The sequence below is a fragment of the Microcaecilia unicolor genome, chromosome 3 (genome assembly GCF_901765095.1).
Source record: "Microcaecilia unicolor chromosome 3, aMicUni1.1, whole genome shotgun sequence".
Classification (NCBI taxonomy): Eukaryota; Metazoa; Chordata; class Amphibia; order Gymnophiona; family Siphonopidae; genus Microcaecilia; species Microcaecilia unicolor.
Genome location: NC_044033.1, coordinates 57,962,826 through 57,986,444, shown reverse-complemented (window position 1 = coordinate 57,986,444; position 23,619 = coordinate 57,962,826). Strand labels below are relative to the sequence as shown.

The window sequence follows — 23,619 nt, the reverse complement described above, 5'->3', positions numbered from 1 at the left end:
CCCTGTAGCCCAGTATAGGGGAGACTGTTTGCAGCTGGTGCAATTTAATAAAAGGTATACATTAGAGGGGTGTTTTAGGACTTGTTAGCACCTGTGTGGCATGCTCCAAGTAGAGCCATGAGTCATGGCATATGCTATCACTTCCTTTAAAATGTTTAGGGGGATAAGGGGAGTGAAGCTGGGTGCCCTGCAACCTAGGGTGGCCATGGCACACACCTGAATGACTTTATCCCTTCGCATCGCCATACTGGGACAGACCGAAGGTCCATCAAGCCCAATATCCTGTTTCCAATGTTGGCCAATTGCTTATCCCAGGTATAAGTAATGGATTTTTCCAAGACTATTTTAATAATTTTCTATTAGGAACTAGTCCAAACCTTTATTAAACCTTACTATGATAACCGTTTTCCAGAGTTTAATTACCCGTTGAATGAAGAAATATTTTCTCTAATTTTTTTTAAAATGACTACTTAGTAGCTTCATTGAGTGCCCCCTAGTCCTTGCAAATCACTTGTTTACTCTTTCCAAAAATACATCTACCCATTCCATTCTACTCAGTATTTTATAGACCTCTATCTTCTCTAAGAACAAGCAGGCCAGTTGTATTTGGGTCCATCAGTCTCCTTTTCTGAGGAGCTGGAAGGTTGTGTCTGTGGTCTTCCCTTTAGGCATTTTTCCTTGATTTTTCAAGTGCCTTCCTGTGTGGGTTTTTATCCCTTTTTCATCAATATTTTTTGTTTCTGTACATTTCCCTGTTAAATCTTAGTTATTTTCAGCCCTTCATGTTTTCTTTCTTTGTTCATGGCTCTTTAGGCCTGCTTAGGCCTGAGCACTGGTCTCAATTTGAGTTTTGCCCCTTTTTACTTTCAAGATCACGGATGCAATTGTTTTCTCGATTTCTAAGAAGACCACCACTGACTTCAACAGGTGCTTCCAATGTAATTGGGTGATTTCTATAATGAACCTGCACAATTGGTGCATCAGTGCCTAGAGCCTAAGCACCAGGTTGATTCATGTTCTCTCGGTTTAAAAATGCAGCTGAGGACACAGCATGTCAGGTCTAGCAGGAGAAACCTTTTGGCTCCTTGATGGCACTTATAGCAGACCCCAGGACTGGTCAGCATCAGATCCAACACCGAGGAAGCATAGGACACCGAGGAACTGCAATGTCGAGCGTTGAGGGAAGCCTAAGAAGCATCGGCATCTGTCCTCTTCAAAGAGCGGAAAAAGCGAAGTTACTCACCTGTTGCAGGTGTTCTCCGAGGACAGCAGGCCAAGGAGTTGTCTTCTTCAGCTATATCATTTGACTGAGGCACCCACGCATGAATGGTGGGAAGTTGCTAGAACTTTTTTTAGCTAATGCACGCTAGGCAATGTCCATACTGGGCTCTGTCAGATGACATCACCCACATGTGAGAATACTTGACCTGCTGACCTCACAGGACACTTGCTACAGGTGAGTAGCTTTGCTATATCTCCCCTCAGCCATCTCTTCTCCAAGCTGAAAAGCCCTAACTTCTTTAGTCTTTCTTCATAGGGAAGCCATCCCATCCCCTTTTATCATTTTCATTGCCCTTCTCTATACCTTTTTCTAATTGCATTATATCTTTTTTTGAGATAAAAATTCAATATTTGGATGCCCAGTACCCCAGTCTCGAAAGGTCCTTCTGAAATTTCTCACAATCCTCTTGTGAATTAACAACTTTGAATAACTTTGTTTCATCAGCAAATTTAATCACTTCACTCGTTATTCCTGTTTCCAAATCATTTAAAAATATACTAAAAGGCAGAGCTCCCAGCATAGACCCCTGAGGGAGATTTTAAATTGTTTGGGAATATTAGTGTTTTGAGATTTTCCCACGGTTTTCACTTGCATGCCTTCCTGGTCGCATGGGGATTTGAACATATATTCTCACTATTTTATGACCATACACATATTTCTCTTGCATGTTTTTTTTTTCTATGTGTATTCTGGGGGTTGGAAATATGTCGCTTTTATAAGAAGTCTACACATGCAGACCTGCTTTTTCTAAAATCATACTCTGCATCTACAAGTGATCACTTCCATGTTTACTTTTGTAGAAAGACACACTATCTAAAATGTGCCTGCACATGACAGAATTGATTCTTTAAACAGAATTTAAAAGTTTTGAATAGGAGGCTAGAATCTAGGTGCATATTATTCCTTGAGATCCATTGTGCCTCTGATTTCTGACAGTTAAGAATTAGTTTATGTAAGGTAATATCAGAAAGTTATCTTATCCAATTTATATTCAGGATCTAGAGATCAGTGCTTATTTTTGCACAGGTGATAATCATGATATTTTGTCAACTCAGACAGCTATCTTATCCAAATATAAATTGGATAAGATAGCTGTCTGAGTTGACAATATCATGATTAACATCTGTGCAAAAATAAGAACTGATCTCTAGATCCTGAATTATGGCAAAGGGGTGCAATGAAAACTTAAGAAGTAAAGATTGACCCCTGTGATAGCAGATACAGAATCCTTTCTGAACCTCCCTGAAAAATGTTGAGACAAATAAGATCAAAACCAGATTAGAGCTGTTCCAGAGAGACCTCTAAGTGAGTCAACAGGACAGAATGATTAATGAAATTAAATGCCACATGTGAATCAAGTTGGATCATCAGGACATCCCTGAGACTATCCAAAAAATTGACAATCTCATGGCTACCAGTGCTGTTTCTATGCTGTGAGCACAGTGGAACCCTGAATGGTGAAAGTGAAAACTTTTTTTTGCATTAAAGATACTAAGGACCTGTTTAGCAGTAATTTATGTAATAAAAGAAATATTAGTAATGGGCTGATGGTTATCCAGAGACTGTGCATCCAATTTATATTTTTTTAAAACAATGGTTGAATGATTGAATCTTCCCATTTAATTGCAACTGCTCTTGACCCAAATTGGATTTTACCAGATCCAAAAGAACAGGAAAAAAAAGGACCAATAGTCCTTTAATAATCAAAGGGTTTTAGACATTTAAATTAGTCTCCTTATTTTCTAACTCCTGTCATTCTATCTTGTCTGTCTGTGTTCCATCTTTGCTTATAGCACAAACAAAAGCAGAAAAAGATCCTTACGAAATGAAGAACCAACCGTCCAAAAGTAGGGACAGACAATGGTTATCACAAACTACAGCGGGCAAAGAGGACTGAAGCAAAGATGTTTATTCTTGAAGCACCAACAATAAAAGAAGGGACTCAACATGGTCTGTGTTTTGGTGGGAGTACTGCCTGTCTCAGGGGTCAATATCTCCTGAACTGGTGCCTTATCAAGCAACAGCCAATCCTAAAAATGCCAAGTGTCCCCATATAATGCAAAAGCTCAGCAATCCAAATTATCAGAAGAACTTCAGCTTGATGCAGTCCGTCACTAGAGCTTTGGCATGAGTTCAAGAGATATTGGCCACTGAAACATGGACTGTGGTGGGTCCTTTTTTTTATTATTATTGTTGATGCTACACAAATAAACATTTTTGCTTCAGTCCTCTTTATGTGGGTCATTCCCGCGTGCTAAAGCCATTTTTACTACTTGGATAAAATGACCAGAATTCCTATTTTTGGTGTTAATGGCCATATGCTAATTAATGAAGGGAAATCTTGCCTCACCAATCTAGTACATTTCTTTGAAGGGGTGAACAAACATGTGGATAAAGGCGAGCCAGTTGATATTGTGTATCTGGATTTTCAAAAGGCATTTGACAAACTACCTCATGAAAGCCTCCAGAAGAAATTGGAGAGTCATGGGATAGGAGGTAGTGTCTTATTGTATTTTTGTTACATTTGTACCCTGTGCTTTCCCACTCATGGCAGGCTCAATGCGGCTTACATGGGGCAATGGAGGGTTAAGTGACTTGCCCAGAGTCCCAAGGAGCTGCCTGTGCCTGAAGTGGGAATCAAACTCAGTTCCTCAGGACCAAAGTCCACCACCCTAACCACTAGGCCACTGGATAGAAAACAAAGAGTAGGGTTAAATGGTCAGAATTCTCAATGGAGAAGAATAGATAGTGGGGTTCCTCAGGGGTCTGTGCTGGGACCGCTGCTTTTTAACATATTTATAAATGATCTAGAGATGGGAGTAACTGGTGAGGTAATTCAATTTGCTAATGACACAAAGTTATTCAAAGTTGTTAAATGACGAGAGGATTGTGAAAAGTTACAAGAGGACCTTACTAGACTGGGAGACTGGGCATCTAAGTGGCAGATGATGTTTAATGTGAGCAAGTGCAAAGTGATGCATGTGGGAAAGAGGAACCCGAACTATAGCTATGTAATGTAAGGTTCCACGTTAGGAGTCACTGACCAAGAAAGGGATCTAGGTGTCATCACTGATGATACGTTGAAACCTTCCACTCAGTGTACTGCTGCGGCTAAGAAACCAAATAGAATGTTAGGTATTAATAAGAAAGGAATGGACATTATAATGCCTTTGTATCGCTCCATGGTGCGACCACACCTCGAATATTGTGTTCAATTCCGGTCACCGCATCTCAAAAAAGATATAGTAGAATTAGAAAAGGTACAGAGAAGGATGACAAAAATGATAAATGAGGAAAGGCTGAAGCGTCTAGGGCTCTTCAGCTTGGAGAAGAGACAGCTGAGGGGAGATATGATAGATGTCTATAAAATAATGAGTGGAGTGGAATGGGTAGACATGAATCATTTGTTTACTCTTTCCAAAAATACTAGGACTAGGGGGCATGCGATGAAGCTACAAAGTAGTAAATTTAATACAAATTGGATAAACTCTTTCTTCACTCAATGTGTAATTTTTTTTTGTTACATTTGTACCCTGCACTTTCCCACTGATGGCAAGCTCAATGTGGTGGGCAATGGAGGGTTTTTTTTTTTATTATTTTTTTATTTTTTTAATTAATTTATTTGTAATTTTAATGAGTTTTACAAGATACACTTGTACAGAAAAGGAGTATTACCATACCATACAAGAAAATATTTTATAAAGAAAATCTATTAAATGATAATTACTGCTAAAGTCCACAATTGTAGGCAAGGCACAATTCAAAAATTGGTTAACATAGGAAAAAATGAGTAGAACATGTTCCCACTTATCCTATCACGGAGTAGATACTAATGGAGGAAGCACAAGAGAGTTTACGGCTGGTTCTTGTCTGGAGTCCAGGAATTTTGCTAACTGATCACTCTCAAAGAAAACATATTTAATTGATTGAAATTTAACAACACATTTGCAAGGAAAATTAAGCCAAAAAATTCCCCCCTGTGACAATACACGATCACGAAGTTTCAAAAAAGACTGACGTCTTTTCTGAGTTTGTCTAGCAATATCAGGAAATACTTTGACTTTGCAATTCAGAAAGACTTCATGTCTATGTTTAAAGAAAGTTTTCAAGATCCAGTCCCGATCCGGCTGTAGAACAAAGTCTATAATTAATGTAGCAGGTTGTACTCCACATAGTTCATCTTCAATTGTTTGTGATAAATTCAAATTTAGCTCCTCAAATGGGGTTTCCATAGATGGTATTATGTGCTCACTTGGTTTCTTAACATAGGGAGCCAAATAATAAATCCTTGCTACAGGTGGAAACAATTGTTCAGTAATTTTTAATACTTCAGAAAGATATCTTTTGAATGTTATTAAAGGAGCCACTGCTGGAACTTTAGGAAAATTTATAAATCTCAATGTTTTCATCCTTTGTAAATTTTCTAAAGTTTCTATTTTCCTCTGTAAGTATACATTTTCTTTTATTAAAGTTATTTGACTCTCTTTAATTTGATTTGTTTCAAGTATAATTGTTTGTTCAAAAGTTTTAGATTGTTCCAACTGTTTTTCCAAGTCTGCTATTTTAGCTTGATTTGATTGAGTAACTTTAACTATTGGAGATAGTTTCTGGGTTAAAGAATCTTCTAAACATTCCAAAGCATCCCAAATTTTTTCTAGGGTTATTTTCTCTGGTTTTTTAGGAAATAATTTCAATGTTACCTCTTCCTGAGCTCCTTTCTTAGAGCCAGTCTTGCTCTCTTGTGATTCAACTCCTGCTCCTTCGGTATTCTCAGCAGTAACCACCAGGACTGCTGCACTCGGCGTTCTGCTAGCAGAGTCTGCCCCTGCTCCCAGATCAGACATCTCCTCATCGGGTCTAGTCAATCCAGGGCTCTGGTCTGCCAGCATTGCCGGCATCGAAGGAGGACTCCGTTCCTCTGGGCTCAGAGTGGTCTCTCCCTCAGGCAGGTAGGTCGGTTCTCCTCTCATCGATCCCTCCTGCAGCAAGGGTTGTTGCCCAGTCAATTCTACTCTGGGAACAGTGAAACGGTCCATCGGTCCCAATTCCTGTCTTGCAGAGGGAGCAGGGTAAGCCCTCTGTTTGCCCCATCTCTTGGGCATGGAAATGTATTTTTAAGGAAAAAAAAAACAGCAAGAGGGAGTTGAGTGAGGAGCTGTTTCACACACGTCCTATTCAGACGCCATCTTGCCTCTCTCACAATGGAGGGTTAAGTGACTTGCCCAGAGTCACAAGGAGCTGCCTGTGCCAGGAATTGAACTCAGTTCCACAGGACCAAAGTCCACCACCCTAACTACTAGGCCACTCCTCCACAATTAAACGCTGGAATTCGTTGCCAGAGAATGGGGTAAAGGCGGTTAACTTAGTAGAGTTTAAAAAGGGTGTGGACGGCTTCCTAAAAGAAAAGTCCTTAGACCATTATTAAATTGACTTGGGGAAAATCCACTATATCTGGGATAAGCAGCATAAAATGTATTGAGCTTTTTTTGGGATCTTGCCAGGTATTTGTGACCTGGATTGTGCTTGATGGACCTTTGGTCTGTCGTGGCAATACTTATGTACTAATTTTGCCATTTGCACATGGCCATTAAAACAGATTAGGGTATGAGCCCTTACCACCACCTATTATGTAGGCTGTAAGAACTCATTCATTAAGCATGTGCTAATTGGTTAGTGCATGGTAATTTAGCTGTGCTAACCAATTAGTGCAGAACATGCCAACTCTCCCCCCAGACACACCCCTGCGCCAAGAAATAAATGTTATTTTTTTTAGCTTGTGGGAAGCATGCACACATGGCCAAATTCCCGCGAGACACCTCAGTGTGCCCCGCAGTACACCATACTTTGCTGTGGTAAGCACGTGTTAGTGGTTACCTCAGCTTTGCAAAAGGGACCCTTAGTTTGTACTTGAGACGATGGAGGGTTAAGTGACTTGACCAAGGCCACAAGGAGCATCAGTAGGATCTGAACACTGTTCACACAGCCTTTTGCTTTAACCATTAGGCTACTTAATTCTGGAAAAGAATCTGAAAATTAGCAGCTTTCAGGTATTGTTACTGTGTGACCCTGAGGCTAGCCCACCTTGTAATTAGGCATAATATAGGAATCAATAAAATGGCACAATGTTTAGTATGGTAACTTCACATCACATTGTATGATTAAGCTATGCTGTAGTCAAATTGTTGGGCAGACTAGATGGATCAGCAGTTCTTCACCTGCTATCATTTTCTCTGCTCCTCTCATTATACAGTCACCAACTTTGAAATAAATTATTTCAGGGAAAGAAATTTATAATACAACCTGATGGTTTACCTGCTGGCCAGAAGCTGGTATATTACACAGGCTGCCCTTTTCGGTCAAGGTATTTGCTACAGTTGCTCAGCAACAGTCACCGATTCTACTTGAATGTACAGCCTATAATGAAGCAGATCCAAAAGAGAGAAGAAGCAGAAGGTATGAGACACTTTCATAATTAGGGTGATATGACCTTCTTTTATTCTTTTGCATATTTTCCAGTTATAGAAGTCAGATACGTTATAAAGAATAACATAGTAATTTCCTTGCATAATTTGTTCTCACTGAAAGTACTAATATCCTCATGGTTAGACATTCAGACATTTTACTTTTGTGTTTATTAGCACTGGGTATATGAATTTTATTTAATGCTACCAAATAAGGACATTATGATAATTTTCCTGTTAAAATAGTTACAATTGTCACTATTCTTGAAGAATTCATTTTGAAGTAACTCTCCAACTATTTCAAATCAAGTAAAACTGGAGTGCATATATAACAGTAAGGTACTGTGAATGTTGTTGCAGATAGAAAGGGAAGGGAAGGGAAGGGAAGGGAAGGGGAGGAGCTGATAATATTTTCTCAGGAAATCATTCCCCAATATTATAGCTCTGAATGTTGCACAGTTTCTGATAGAAAGTCAAATGGAGATATTTTTGGTGTATGTTTGGTGAGGATCAGTGCCTTAAGCATGAATAAAATGGTTATCCCAATGCATGTTATACACATTTTAAACTGTCCATTCATATGTTATGCCATGTGCTCACATTTTAGCTTGCATTATAATACTTTTCCTAAAACAAAATTGGCCGTAATTCCTCAGAATCAATCTAAATCCCTCCCTTCTGCATCATTGTCTCATCCACACATTGAGACTCCAGAGCTCTACCTGCCTCTTGGGTCCTGAGCGTGGAATGGGCATCATTTCTGAGAAAGGCATTCTGGGTTCTGGACTTCAACATTCTTCCTAAAAGCCTAAATGTGGCTCCCAGAACCCAGTGACGTAGCCAGATCTATCATTTTGGGTGGACCAACAGTTAGGATGGGTGGGCCTTCCAAAAACTCCTCCTTATTGACCTGCACCTCTCCCCCCTCTTTTCTGACTCTGGATCAAGCATTAGCCCCCCTCCCTTACTGTTGGCCCTGTAGCAACCAGGTCTACCTTTTTCCCCTTGCATTTACAACCTGCTATGAAGTTGACAAAGATAATTTGCATCCTTTACTCTGTTCTCCCATTAAACACTCCTGGATCTTTCACCATTATTGAAACCTATCCAGATTATCTAAAGATCCTGTTTCAATAGTATCCTTCAAGGATACTCCACACTGAATGAACCATGCGCTCCTGTACAGCTGTTGTGCCTACCCCCCCCCCCCCCATTTTAGTTTAAAAGCTGCTCTATCTCCTTTTTAAATGTTAGCGCCAACAGCCTGGTTCCATTCCGGTTGAGGTGGAGTCCATCATTTTAGAACAGGCTCCCTCTTTCCCAGAATGTTGTCCAGTTCCTAACAAATCAAAATCCCTCATCCCTGCACCATCATCTCAAACACACATTGAGACTTTGGAGCTCTGTGTGCCTCTTGGGTCCTCCATGTGAAACAGGGAACATTTCTGAACATGCTACCCTGGAGGATCTGGATTTCAGCTTTCTACCTAAGAGTCTAAATTTGGCTTCTAGAACCTCCCTTCCACATTTTCCTTTGTCATTGGTAACCACATATACCAAGACAGCAGGCTCCACCCATCACTACCTAAAATCTTATCTAGGTGATGTATGAGGTCTTCCACCTTTGTACCAGGCAGGCAAGTGACTAGGCAATCCTCATGTTCACCAGCCATCCAGCTAACTACATGCTTAATAATTGAATCACCAACTACAAGAGCTGGGCAAAAGCTCCGGGAGACACATCCTCAGTGAGAGAGGATATTGCATCCCCTGGTGGTCAGGTCCTGGTTACAGGATTACATCCTACTTCACCAGGGTGATGCTTTCCTTTTAGGAGACCTCCCTCTTCCAAGGCAGCACAGGGGCTAACCAGACTGGAGGTGAGACTTCTCTACAACGTGCATATAGGCCTCCACTTTGTACTTCTCTGTCTCCCTCAGCTCCTCGAAGTCTGCCATTCTAGCCTCAAGAGAACAAACTTGTTCTCTGAGAGCTAGGAGCTCTTTGCATCAGGCACACATATATAACTTTTTGCCAACTGAGAGATAATCACACATGTGACACTCAACACAAAAGACTGGATAGCAGCCCTCGCTGCTGGACTGCTGTCTGCATCTTAGTATTATTGAGTTGTTTAATTAAACTTTATTAAGGTATTAGGGATATTAGATTAATATAAAGAGCCTTAAGATTATATGGTATACTGTGTGATTTACTAAGGGCCCTGTTTACTAAGGTGCTCTAGTGTTTTTAGCGCGGGCTAAAAATTAGCATGTGCTCTAGTGCGCTAGTGCATCTATAGTGCAGCTTAGTAAACAGGGCCCTTAGTGTTTGCTTCTCAGAAAGAAATTAACTGTAATTAAAACTCTGTAATAAAAACTCCCCTCTTCTTATCCTAATTAGAATAACTATAAGTTCAGACTACAAATGAAGAGATGTGCTAGGAGTGGGAGGGAGTTGAGAAGGGAGGGTGGGAGGGAATAAAGACTGAACTAGGCCCTGCTGTGCCTTCTAGAAGCTATCTGTTAATACTGTAGGCTGTGGCAGAAAATTCAAGTTTTAAAATTATGGGGAAAAGGGTATGGAGAATAGTTAATAAAGTTTGCTTTTTTTTAACATTCTGTGTTTATCAATAAACCTACAATTCCTCTTTTAACCCCCAATTTTTAAATCACCAAAGAGTAGAGCAAAAAAAACGTTCATTTACCCACAGAAATGTCCTCTTGTATCAGAATTTTGTGTGGAGAACCAGTTATATGAAGAGTGGCTAAATTCAGGGGCCCTTTTACTACAGTTTAGTATGTTGTAATGGACACTTGCATGCACTAAGTACCATGTGGCCCAGGCTTCCACATACTGCTGCAAAAATAACACATGACATTCATCTCCCACCACTAAAAATGTGCATAACTTATAACAGATTTTTTAAATCCATTTTAAGCTATATGGTCAATAGACTGCTGAATTTACAAATGGTGTCTTCTACTCTTTAATACCCCATACCTAAAAATACCTACTATAAGTTGCATGGTTGATTCTTTATTAAATAATTTGAGGGCTTTCTGTTCATACCAGAATTATATACTCACTATAAGACCACAATACTTGTGTGTCCTGTAATAAAGGGTAGTGGGTTTGATATACCGTCTTTTTGTGGTATAACCAACGTGGTTTACGTTTATTATATGCAGGTACATTTTATGAGTAGGAGAAGAAAATTATTATATAAAAATGTGTTGCAATCTTAAATTAAAAAAAAAACGTTTAGTTGCATAGCAGTTAAATACATAAAATTAATATAGTCAGGATATCTTTGTAAGTTGATCAGCACTGTGCCGTTCAGGGGCAGTTCATTAACTAAGTTGTAAAACCTTGAAATTTAAGATACTTTTAGCAATAAGTCTGACTGTATTAAAGAAATAAAACATTTGTACACCTCCAACCAAATACGGGGGAAAGCCTCTGAAAACTTAATGTCAGTGGATCTAATATTTTTTTGACATTGTTCTCTAGAAAAGGGGTGCTATAGGGAACTTTACATTAGTGACACCCTTGAGATGGATCTTGATCTTGATCACCTGGATAAGCATTTGCATGAGAGTGGAACCAACAAGGACAGCGTGCAGAACAATTGTCTATTTCATCAGTCCAATGCTGAACATGTCAACTCACAAAGCTCTGGCAGAGACATCAATTCAAGGAACAAAATATCAGTGGAACATGCCTTCAGAATGGATAATGCTTATCGGAATGAAAAATCATGCTACTCAACCATCAACCTTGGGAGCTCTGAGATCAACAGCAGCTGCAAAAGAAGAGCAGAAGATGACTTGCAGGATGATGGTAAGAAAGTGTGTGATTGTCAATAGTAACATAAGAACATAAAATGTGCCATGCTATGTCATACCTAAGGTCCATCAAGCTCAGCATTCTGTCTATTGCACAAATATTCAGCAGGATCTCAAAAATTAAATCCAGTTCTTGTTGCTCACATCTAGAGATTAGTGATGGCTTTTCCTAGTCCAAATGGATAAGAATGGTTTATGGACTTTTCCCCTAGGATTGTGAAAAATTACAAAAAGACCTTACGAGACTGGGAGACTGGGCATCCAAATGGCAGATGACGTTTAATTTGAGCAAGTGCAAAGTGATGCACGAGGAAAAGAGGAATCCAAACTATAGCTACGTACATGATGCAAGGTTCCGCAGTAGGAGGTACCGACCAGGAAAAGGATCTAGGTATCATCGTTGATGATACATTGAAACCCTCTGCTCAGTGTGCAGCAGCAGCTAAGAAAGCAAATAGCATGTTAGGAATTATTAGGAAAGGAATGGAAAACAAAAATGAGGATCTTATAATGTCTTGTTATCACTCCATGGTGTGACCGCACCTTGAATACTGTGTGCAGTTCTGGTCACTGCATCTCAAAAAACATGTGGGAACTAGAAAAGGCACAAAGAAGGGTGATGAAAATGGTAAAGATGATGGTATGACTTACCTATGAGGAAAGGCTAAAGCAGCTAGGGCTCTTCTGCCTGGAGAAAAGACGGGTGAGGGGAGATATGAGTGGAGTGGAACAGGTAGATGTGAATTGGGGTTTTTTTTATTCCTTCCAAAAATGCTAGGACTAGGGACACACAATGATGCTACAAAGTAGTAAATTTAAAACAAATTGGAGAAAATGTTTCTTACTCAAACTATGGAATTTGATGCCAAAGAATATGGTAAAAGCAGTTAGCTTAGCAGGGGTTTAAAAAAGGTTCGGATAACTTCCTAAAAAAAGTCCATAAGCTAAACCTGTTTCAATCCAACTAAGTGATCAAAAGGTGACCTAAATGACCAAATAATCACTGGAGGGATTACGGTATAACTCCCCTTACTCCCTTAGTGGTCACTGACCCTCCTCCTAGCCTCCTAACATGTTACAGTGACAGTACATGCCAGACTCTATGACAGCTTCAGATATGATGGCCATTTCTATTAGAGTAGCAAGCAGGTCCCAGGAATAGCCTAGTGGTCAGTGCAGTGGACTGTAGAGAAGGGGTGAACACACATATCCCGCTCTAACTGGTACACTTGTGGTAGAATATGTGAGCCCTCCAAAAAATATTAAATACCTACTACACCTATATATAGGTGACACCTGCAGGGATAAGGGCTATTGTAGTGGTATACAGTTGGGTACAGTATGATTTTGGTGGGTTTTGGAGGGCTCACCATACAATATAAAGGGGTAATGGTGAGATGTGTACCTTGGACCTTTCATGTAGAGTCCACTGCAGTGCCCCCTAGGGTGCCCTACTGCTCTACTGGGATGACTGCATGGACATCCTAATAGCTTGTTTTTGTGCATTTTTCCCTTGGATGTTTTTTTTTTTAATGGTCCTAAAAGGTGGACTCACTGAGCACAAAAATGACTATGGCCATTTTTGAAACAAAAAGTTGAACGTTTTCTGCTTTGAAAATGGCCATGATCACTACTGGATTTTTGGACATCATTCACAGAACGACATATCAAAAATTTCCCTCCACGTATACCAGTGTTTAAACATGAAAAAGTGGAACCTGTGCAGAGTGTCAGATTAAAATCTGTCCACCTTGTTGGGAAGACTGGGTGGACCATGCCAACATTTGCTATGTTACTATGTTATTACTACAGAGCTCAGTCCAGACCCTTAATCACATTCTGGTCTTCAGTCTCCCCCATCTGCTGGCACACAGATTGCCATCTAGCAGCTCGTCCCCCAGCTCCTCACCCAGTCATTCCCCGGCATATTCTCCACCTATCTTGAGCCCACCTCACTTCGCTCCCCAGCAGCAGCCTACCAGAGCTGTTCTCTGATGCTTGGTCCTCCCCAATTTTCATTTTGTTCCATTATTGCAGAAAAAACATCTATCTTTTGGTGCTGCCCATGTCCTACCCAAAACATGTCCCCAACACACCCCTTTGAAATTTGGATGATCTGAGGAGTGTTGAAAATTGAAAGTTGGATGTTTTTGAGAGAAAACCCATCTTTCTGCCACCTTAAGATGTATTTTGGACTTTTTTGTTTTGAAAATGAGCCCCTAAATCTCTATCTCTACCTTCCAAGTTTGGGCCACAGACCATAGAAGTCTATCCAACACATGTCCTACTTCCCAACTACTAGAATTGCCATCAAAGTCAACTCCAACCTTGTTCCTGATTTGCTTTTGCCATTTATGGGACCCAGACTGTAGAAGTCTGCCCAGCATTGGTCTTATTTCTCAACCTCTGAAGTTGACATCAAAGCTACCTCAAGTTATCAGCTCATTTAAATTTTTGCTTTAAGATTTCATCCTTTTTCTATATAGTGATTCTCTGTGTTTATCCCACACATTCTTGAATTTCATCACTATTTTTCTCTTCACAACCTCCTGCAGGAGGGCTTTCCAAGCATCCACCACCCTTTCTGAGAAAACGTATTTCCTATTATTGCTCCTAAGTCTTTCACCTTGCAACCTCAGCTCATGACCTCAAGTTCTACCACTTTCCTGTCTCTGAAAAGGATTATTTTACATATAAATAAATTTTAATTATTTAAACATTTGTATCATGTCCCTCGTCCCTCATTTCTTCTAGGGTCTAAATACTGAGGTCTTTAAGTCTCTTCTCACAAGTCTTTGGCACTATTCCAAATCATTTTTGTCTCCTTCCTCCTATTATCTAAAGAGAAAGCCTGATATAGGTAGAAGATCATTGGGCCAGATATTCAAAAGCACATATATGTAGATAGTAGCAGCCATTATTTTCAGTAGCACTATATGGAATGTGCTGCTGAAAATTTGTACAAATCACACCAGCTCTAACTAGATAGTGCATAGTCCACTGGGCTCATTTTCAAAGTACTTAGACTTACAAAGTTCCATAGGTTACTGTCCTGCTTATTTTCGAACGAGAAGGCTGGCCATCTTCCGACACAAATTGGGAGATGGTCGGCCAACTCCTGAACCCGGCCTAATCGGTATAATCGAAAGCAGATTTTGACGGCTTTAACTGCATTCCGTCGCAGCACCGGCCAAAGTTAAAGGGGGCGTTTCGGCAGGTACGGAAGGCGGGACGGGGGCGTGGTTACGAGATGGCCGGCTTCGGCCGATAATGGAAAAAAGAAGGCCGGCTCTGATGAGCACTTGGCCGGCTTCACTTGGTCCGTTTATTTTTAGAACCAAGTCTCAAAAAAGTGCCCCAACTGACCAGATGACCACCAGAGGGAATAGGGAATCACCTCCCTTTACTCCCCCAGTGGTCACCAACCCCCTCCTACCCACCCCCCAAAAAATTTAAAAACATTTTTTGCCAGCCTCTATGCCAGCCTCAAATGTCATACCCAGCTCCATGACAGCAGTATGCAGGTCCCTGGAGCAGTTTTTAGTGGGTGCAGTGCACTTCAGGCAGGTGGACCCAGGCCCATCCCCCCCCACTACCTGTTACACTTGTGGTGGTAAATGTGAGCCCTCCAACCCCCCCCCCAAACCCACTGTACCCACATGTAGGTGCCCCCCTTCATCCCTAAGGGCTATGGCAGTGTTGTACAGTTGGAGGTAGTGGGTTTTGGGGGGGATTTGGGGGGCTCAGCACACAAGGTAAGGGAGGTACTGTATGCACCTGGGAGCTATTTTTGAAGTCCACTGCAGTGCCCCCTAGGGTGCCCGGGTGGTGTCCTGGCATGTGGGGGGGAACAGTGCACTACAAATTCTGGCTCCTCCCACGACCAAATGCCTTGGATTTGGCTGGGTCTGAGATGGCCGTTATTAGTTTCCATTATTGGCGGGAAACCAATGGCAACGATTTCTAACGCTGGCCATCTCTAACGCCGGCTCAAATGTTGAGATTTGGCAGGCCCCGACCGTATTATTGAAACAAAAGATGGCCGGCCATCTTGTTTCGATAATATGGTCAGGTATGCCACTTTCTGGGGCCAGCCTTGGAGATGGCCGTCCATATAAATGGCTGGCCCTGTTCGATTATACCCCTCAACTTTGTAAGTCTAAGTGCTTTGAAAATATGCCTCCATGTGTGCATTCCATGTACAGCTAGTTGGTGATATTCGGCTGCTATTTGTATAGCTATATTGATAAACACAAAACAGCTAAAAGGCTTTATTGACTTAAACTGCATGGCTGAATATTGCCACTATCCATATAGATAGCATCTGTCATTTAGAAAGGTGGAGGGGGGGGGGAGAGGAAAAATGTTGAATCTGAGTATATAAGGTGGCTATAAAATTTCTTAAATAAAATGTCTTGTATACTTCTGATTAACTGTCAGAGGGCATAATGACCCCAAATCAGTTCTGCACTCTATCATTTTTTGCAGAAATAGAGCTTTCGGTAGATGAGCCTGAAGAAGTCCTTGTTGATGACCCATGGGAATTTATTCAGATCATGGAGGCAGTTGAAAGGAAATCTGTTATTTTCTCTGTTTTAGACAAAGAATGCTGGCAAGGTAAGGTTCTCCAAATTCATCAGAACTGTGCATGCTATCTTGTTTAAATAACACTAAACATATATGATAATTGACGGGTTCCTGAAGAAGTCCCGAGACAGATCTGCCACTGCTGGTAAGGAATCTGAGAGTGTGAGTTAAACTGATGATTTTAGCGTTTTAAAAAAGTTAAGCAACAGCATAATTAAAAGTTTTCTGTTAGTATATTTAAATACCAAGGGGTATGTTTACTAAGGTGCGTTAGCGTTTCTAATGCGCCCTTAAATGTAAGGCTCGTTAAATGCTAACGCGCCTATACATTTCTATGGGCATGTTAGCGTTTAACGTGCGTAAACCATTTACATGCATTAAAAAACACTAACGTGCCCATAGCGCACCTTAGTAAACATAGGTGCAAAAATCAATAAGCTAGTTAAAGCTTTCTGTTAATTTATTTAAAAAGTTACTAAGCAATTGCATATGTAGATACTTGGCAATCCTGCAGAGAGTTCCAAAGGCCTTATCACTCTGGCAGTGTGACCTTTGGCCTCACAGGGTGCAAGGTATGCAGGGGCACAAACACTGCATCACATCCATAGAGGGGAGGGGTATTGCCTCCCCCAAACACTGTAGCACAAAGTCTCCCTGTCTCCTTTCTGTCCTCCATCCCACAAAAGGTGCAGGATATTCTCCTCCTCCCTTTCCTCACCCCCTCCCGCAGAATTCACCCCCCTCAGAAATGGTGTGGAGGGGGCGGTAGTACACTAGCTCCCGCTGTGAGCTGGTGGTAGTGCCAGATTGACACGCAACAAAGTGGCGGTAGCTGTACCGCTGCTTTGTAAATGATTTGATTGAGTTTGGGAAAATATTTTAAAAAGAAATTTCTGGTTTTCTGATATTGTATTTTGAGGTGTGAAACTGATTCTGTGACCTTCTGTGACTGAAAGAAACATCATCTGCTGAGAGATATATTTTTTACTGGATAATTTTAGTTTAATGCAAAATAATGGAGACATAAACCTTGGTCAGTTTTCTGATTGTTTGCCTTGCCTGATCTCAGGTTGAGAACTTCTGTGTAGCAGCGCTGAACTGATCTTTTTCTGTTATTTATTAATTATTATTTGGCTGAGATAAAACTGTTGCCTCTAAAAGTATTTTATTTGATCTGTTATGACGCTGTTCATTGCTGTGGTGAATTTCTGCAGGTTTGTTTCAATCTTTATCCTGTTAGAATATTAACAACTAGTAAAAGAGGCCCGTTTCCAACAGAAAGGAAACGGGCGCTAGCAAGGTTTCAGGGCCCCCTCCCCACTCATCCTCCCCCCTTCCCCCTCCCCCTCTCCCTCCCCCTTCCCCTCCTAAACCTCCCCCCCTCCGACCCCCTCCTCTGACCCCCTCCTCCCCCTTCCTCATCACCTCTCCTCATCACCCCCTCCTCCTCCCCTCCCCCAGGACCCCCACCCTCTCTCATTTGAGGACCCCCACCCCCTCCCCTTCCCCCTCTTGTCTCAGGACCCCCCTCATCTCAGGGCCCCTTCGTACGTGGCAGCTGCTGTGGTTCCAGGGCCCCCTCCCCACTCTTCCTCCCCCTCCTCCTCACCCTACCCCCTACCCCCTCTTCCTCCCCCTCCAACCCCCCTCCTCATCCTCCCACACTCCCAACCTGCCTCCTCTTCCTCTCATCACCCCTTCCTCCCGCTCCAGACCCCCTCCTCCTCCCCCTCCCCCCAGGACCCCACCCTCTGTCGTCTGAGGACCCCCACCCCTCCCCTCCCCCTCTTGTCTGAGGACCCTCACCCCCTCCCACCCCTCCCCTCCCACTCTCATCTCAGGGCCCCCCTCCCCCTCTTTCATCTCAGGACCTCCCCCCTCCCCCTTCCCCCTCTCTCTCGTCTCAAGACTCCCCGTCTCAGGACCCCCCTCTCTGATTTCTGTCACCCAGTGCCTCCCTCCCTCTGTCTCTGTGGCCTCCGAGTGCAAGGAGGACGTGTGCAAGTGCCCCAGCCCTTCATATGTGGCAGTTGCTGTGGTTCCAGGGCCCTCTCCCCACTCCTTCCCTTCCTCCTCCCCTTCCCCTCCCCCTCCTCATCACCCCCCTCCTCCCCCTCCTGACCCCCTCCTCCTCCCCCTCCCCCAGGACCCCCACCCTCTCTCATCTGGGGACCCCCACCCCTCCCACCCACTCCCCCTCTCATCTCAGGGCCCCCTGAGAAAGTACCTGAATAAGATGTGTTCAGCATTGCATACACCTAGTAGTGCTAAAGAAATTATTAGTAGTAGCACTGAATATCTGTGGCGATCAGCAAAACACTGAATATCAACTTCATAACAATGCAAGTATGCAATGCCTCTTCTGTTTTCTTGTTTGATTCAATACTGCAGTAACAGTTCACGGTTGTTGTATGCCCTTGTCAAAATTTGCCCTTGTCAAAATTCTAACTGGATATTTCCTCTGTTTCAAATTCATTATCAACTGTTTAGTTTGTGTTTTAAATGTACAAATCCTCCTGAATCTTAATTATTCTTGAGGGAAGCTGGATGACAGTATTTCTGTCAGTGGATTTGATAGAAACCTTCATATGGAAACTTCTTTTAGTTTGTATAACCTCCACTTCTAAAAGATTAATCTTGTATTGGGAATATTTACCAGTGAATTGAGTGCAAGAACAACATTGCACAAACTTAACCAAATTGCTTTCTCCACCAGTCCATAAAAGGAATGTATCATTTACATTTCTATGCCATCTGTAGACTTTTTTTTTCTTTGAAGGGCAAGAGTAATTTTAGTAAACAAGTTGGTTCTTCTTCAAACTCAGACATGTACAAATTTCCTACTGATGGTGCAAAAGTAGCACCCATGGCCACTCCAAATGTTTGCAAATTAATTTGATTCCCAAACATAAAATAATTATATTTTAATGCTAATCTAGCCAACTTCAACAAAAACTTAGTAGATATGGCATGTGGTCTGTTCCAAGATTTAAGTATGTGTACTATTACCCATAATGCTTTCTGAAAGACAGAAAATTTAATTTTCAACCCTCAAAATAACTGGGAGGAAACATAAACAAGTGAGCTTCTTTCTCATTTTTGCAGAAATAGAGCTTTCAGTAGATGAGCCTGAAGAAGTCTTTGATGATAATCCATGGGAATTTATTCAGATCATGGAGGCAGTTGAACGGAAGTCTGTTGATTCCTCTGTTTTAGACGAAGAATGCTGGCATGGTAAGATTCTCCAGATTCATAACTGTGCATGCTATCTTGTCTAAATAACCCTAAAAATATATAATAACTGATGGGTTCCTGAAGGAGTCCTGAGACAGGATCTGCCACTGCTTGTAAGGAATCTGAGTGAGTATTTACTTGCAGGGAAATTATGGGTTAAATTAATGATTACAATATCATACTTAAAAAAGTTTTCTATTAGTATATCTTAGAAAAGTAAAATAGTTAAAAGCTTTCTGCTAGTTCATTTAATAAGTAATTAAGCAATTGCATATATAGAGACCTTGGGAAATCCTGTAGTAGGTGTGTCTGCAGTCTCATCTCTGGCCATCTTCAAATCTAAGCTAAAAACCCACCTTTTTGATGCTGCTTTTAACTCCTAACCCCCACTCGCCCAGTCAGAACCCTCCTCTTATCATCCTCATTTCAACTGTCTCTTATCCCTTTTTTTTTTAAAATTTTTTATTTATAACCATTTAAATTTTTACAAGCGATAAAACAACTTGCTGGAATTACAGAGGAAGTAATATGTAGGAATTATTTCAGTCAGGCAATTCTATTCTCTTCCTTAGACCACTAAATAGGGAGAGTGAAACAAGATAAGGAGATCAATTAAACAGTAAACAGAAAAAAACGTGGTATTAACCTGATTATCCCCAGATATTACTCGTCTAATTCATTATTCCACATTGATCATCTGGTTGGCTTCTTTAAGGCCAATACGGTGTATAGTCAAATCATTTCATTGAAAAACATACTTATTGTCCAATATTAGTTAGAAATAATACATCTGATTACATTCTTTCTCTTTTAAAAACCAGAAATTATTTAACAATCTCTCTTATCCCTTATATGTCCTGTCTGTCCTAACCCTTATCCCTTACCTGTCCTGTCTGTCTGTCCTAATTAGATTGTAAGCTCTGGCAAGCAGGGACTGTATCTCCATGTTCAAGTGTAAAGCGCTGCGTACGTCCAGTAGCGCTATAGAAATGATAAGTAGTAGTAGTAGAGTTTCAAAGGACCCTATCAACGACAGTGTAAATTGGACCTTACAGTGACCACTCGCTGGGAAGGAAGATTGCACTTTTGACATTTCCAGCCCTGAAAAGAAAGGTAGGAGTGTCCCCTGTTTCCAGTTCTAAGCAATAGAAGAGATTAATGTTAGCGGGAACTGCTCAGGAGTATATAACCCTGTGCCCTTCATCCTAAAGCCCTAGCTAACTAAGTCTATACAGTTTTAGTGATACAGTTATCTGGTCACTTTAATCAAAACAGTAAGTAGAAGTTTAAGGGCAGATACAGCAATCAGAAGCCATTTAAACTCTGCACTGTACTTTGGCCAGTGGAACAGGGAACCTGCTTAGTAGTAAGCTTAGTAGTAAGAAAAAAGTTGGGCTTATTGTGTAATTCCAGCTGAACACCCAGGACCTTCCATACCTACACTTAAGGTAATGGAACATCCTGAGGGAAATAAAGGAGCCACTTACAGCAGCCAGCCTCCTGGGAATACCACCTCCACCTAGGATCAGCATGTCATCTACCCTGCTTCAGAGTCTCAAGAACTCTGAGACTCCCAACACTACTAATCTTAAAGTCTGTAAGTGCCAGTTTTCTTTGCTATCTACCTGATACTAAGTGATACACTCTTTGAAGGAAAGTTATATTGAGAGTATTCACATATTCTCAACATGCTGTTATAGTGTCCCATCTATTGGAGTGGTCTGACTTATTGACCGAGTGAAGAGAGTAGTGTGGGCGTTGATGGTCTCTGGCCTCCCGAAGCATGCCAGCCTCAGGCCCTGGGCCCAAAACCATAAATACTGTTTATGTGCAGAGGCTACCACCTATACAAACAATATAAAACTCTGGCTACACATAGTTAAAAGATTTCTATTAGTGTATTAAAAGTAAGTTTGCCTAGTTGAAAGCTTTCCACTAGTGTTTGATTCCTACCCATCCATCCCAGGCTTAGTCTTTGATTAATGGGCTCAAGTCAATTAGGAAATATTTCACCACAGAGCTTGATTGGGGATTTTCATCTATAAATGATTAACCCTTAGAAATAGATTAATTCTGGGTCTTTGACAGTTCATTGAGAATCAAACATGAGAACATAAACTATACTTACTAAACTTATTGACTTTGTATTAGTTTAAGTATTCTTACTCCATTAGCAACTTTACTATTTGGCAAGGTTACAAGAAGGAAATAGGGGCACTTGAAGCACTATCTGACACCAGCAGAAGCTACATGGATAGTCATCAACTCGGTCACCACTTAAACATAGCATTCTACACCAAGAAACATCAGGAATGTGTCCAAGGAGGATACAAGATATCTATCACATTTTTCTGTAGATGAGAACAGGTTTTGTTTAGACCTGTAATCAAAAATTCTTGGGATAGAATTAGATAATCTATTAATGATGGAACATGTTGAAGAAAAATGATCTTACCTTTAGGAAACTCAGGGCTATTAAAATATGTTTTCCTATGGATATCTTTCGGTTGTTTGTCAAATCGCTTATATTATCTAAATGTCAGATACCAGCCTGTTGACTGGGATGCTAACTATCAGGATCAGGTGGACAAAGAGCTTGGTCTCAGTCTATTGTATCCTAATCTTTTAACTCTGGAGATTTCTGCAGTTTGACTACTGCTATAGGTCTCCTTCTGTCTTCTGTTCACAGAAGCACACCGAGGGCATTTTCTTCCCAAGAGCTTACTGCAGTGCTTAAGTTAAGTGATAAGGAGGTATGAGAAGCTGGAGCCAACAGTGCTGACTTGGTTGTAGTTTTCTAAAGAGCTTACCTGAAAAGGGGAGACATCCATGTTTTTGTCACTAGATGGAAACCCATAGTTTGAACCACTTAAAATTATAACCCGGTGTAATAAATCCTATTGGTTATAATTTTAAGTGTATATACAGATGAGGTGGAGTATTTGTAATAGATCTATTTATATATTTTTCTATATAACTTCTTTATGTCCCATTTATTACTTTCTAATATTATGTTTCTCTCAAATTGATCTGCATATTAAAAGATTTTCTAGAATTTTCATTAACTTTAATGAATATAGACACACATACGTTATGTACTGTTTTGTTTTTATCATTATATCTGTGATGTTTTTAAATTGATATTTTTAAAATATTTTTAAATTGTCTTTAAGAATTATATTAATAAATATTTGTTTAGTATAATGTTGGGTCCTGATTAAAGTTTTTTGGAGCATCTTACCCTTGTGTGTGGTGACTGATCTCTTGACATTGGGCCCTCTCTACCCTATTTCTGTAGGGAGCTAAGTATGACATTTGAGGTTGGCATAGAAGCTGGCAAAAAATATTTTTTACGTATTTTTTAGGGTGGGAGGGGGTTAGTGACCAATAGGGGAGTAAGGGGAGGTCATCCCTGATTCCCTCCGGTGGTCATCTGGTCAGTTTGTGCACCTTTTTGTGGCTTAGTTGCAAGAAAAAATGGACCAAATAAAGTCAGCCAAGTGCTCGTCAGGGACGCCCTTCTTTTTTCCATTACCGGCACCCATGTGTTAAGCACACCCCAGTCCCGCCTTCGCTATGCTTCCGACACGCCCCCGTGAACTTTGGTCATCCCCGCAACGGAAAGCAGTTGAGGATGCCCAAAATTGGCTTTCGATTATGCCAATTTGTGCAACCCTGGGAGAAGGACGCCCATCTCCCGATTTGTGTCGAAAGATGGGCGCCCTTCTCTTTCGAAAATAAGCCTGATAGTGAACCAAGAAAATTTATTGATGCCCTTTTTTGAACAAAGTGTTGTGACTAAAGACTTTTTTTGAAACTCATACATTCAAGACTTACATCCCTTTTTTGTGACCATAGAAGGGTATGGGAATATGAGTTAAGTATACATTATTCCCCAATATTCAGCTGGCACAATCAGCATTTTTTAAAGTGTTGACCATCAGTGGCTATTTTAGACCTGGATATTAAGGGGTCCTTTTACCAAGGCATATAGTCGCCTATGTACATCCAAACTGTGTCAAATTGAAACTACTGGCCGGCTACTGCGTGCGCTGGGTGGTAATTCCATTTTTTGATGTGCGTCCAAAACACGTGGTAGAAATTTTCTACCGCGTGGTGCTTACCTGGTGAAAATCGACAGTGTACATGCACTGATTATTGCCTGGTTAACACGTGAGACTTACCACTAAGTCAATGGGTGGCGATA

General features: G+C 41.1%; 1 protein-coding gene across 1 annotated transcript in view; it reads left to right on the top strand.

Moving 5' to 3' along the window:
- The window catches only part of LOC115464264 (FERM domain-containing protein 6-like), a 63,093-nt gene extending 45,841 nt beyond the window's left edge, over positions 1-17,252 (top strand). The window contains exons 9-12 of the mRNA XM_030194663.1: positions 7,561-7,735; positions 11,257-11,586; positions 16,080-16,208; positions 17,248-17,252. Coding sequence (XP_030050523.1) covers positions 7,561-7,735; positions 11,257-11,586; positions 16,080-16,208; positions 17,248-17,252 — 639 coding nt within the window. The remainder of the gene's footprint in view (positions 1-7,560; positions 7,736-11,256; positions 11,587-16,079; positions 16,209-17,247) is intronic.
- Positions 17,253-23,619: the final 6,367 nt, after the last annotated feature.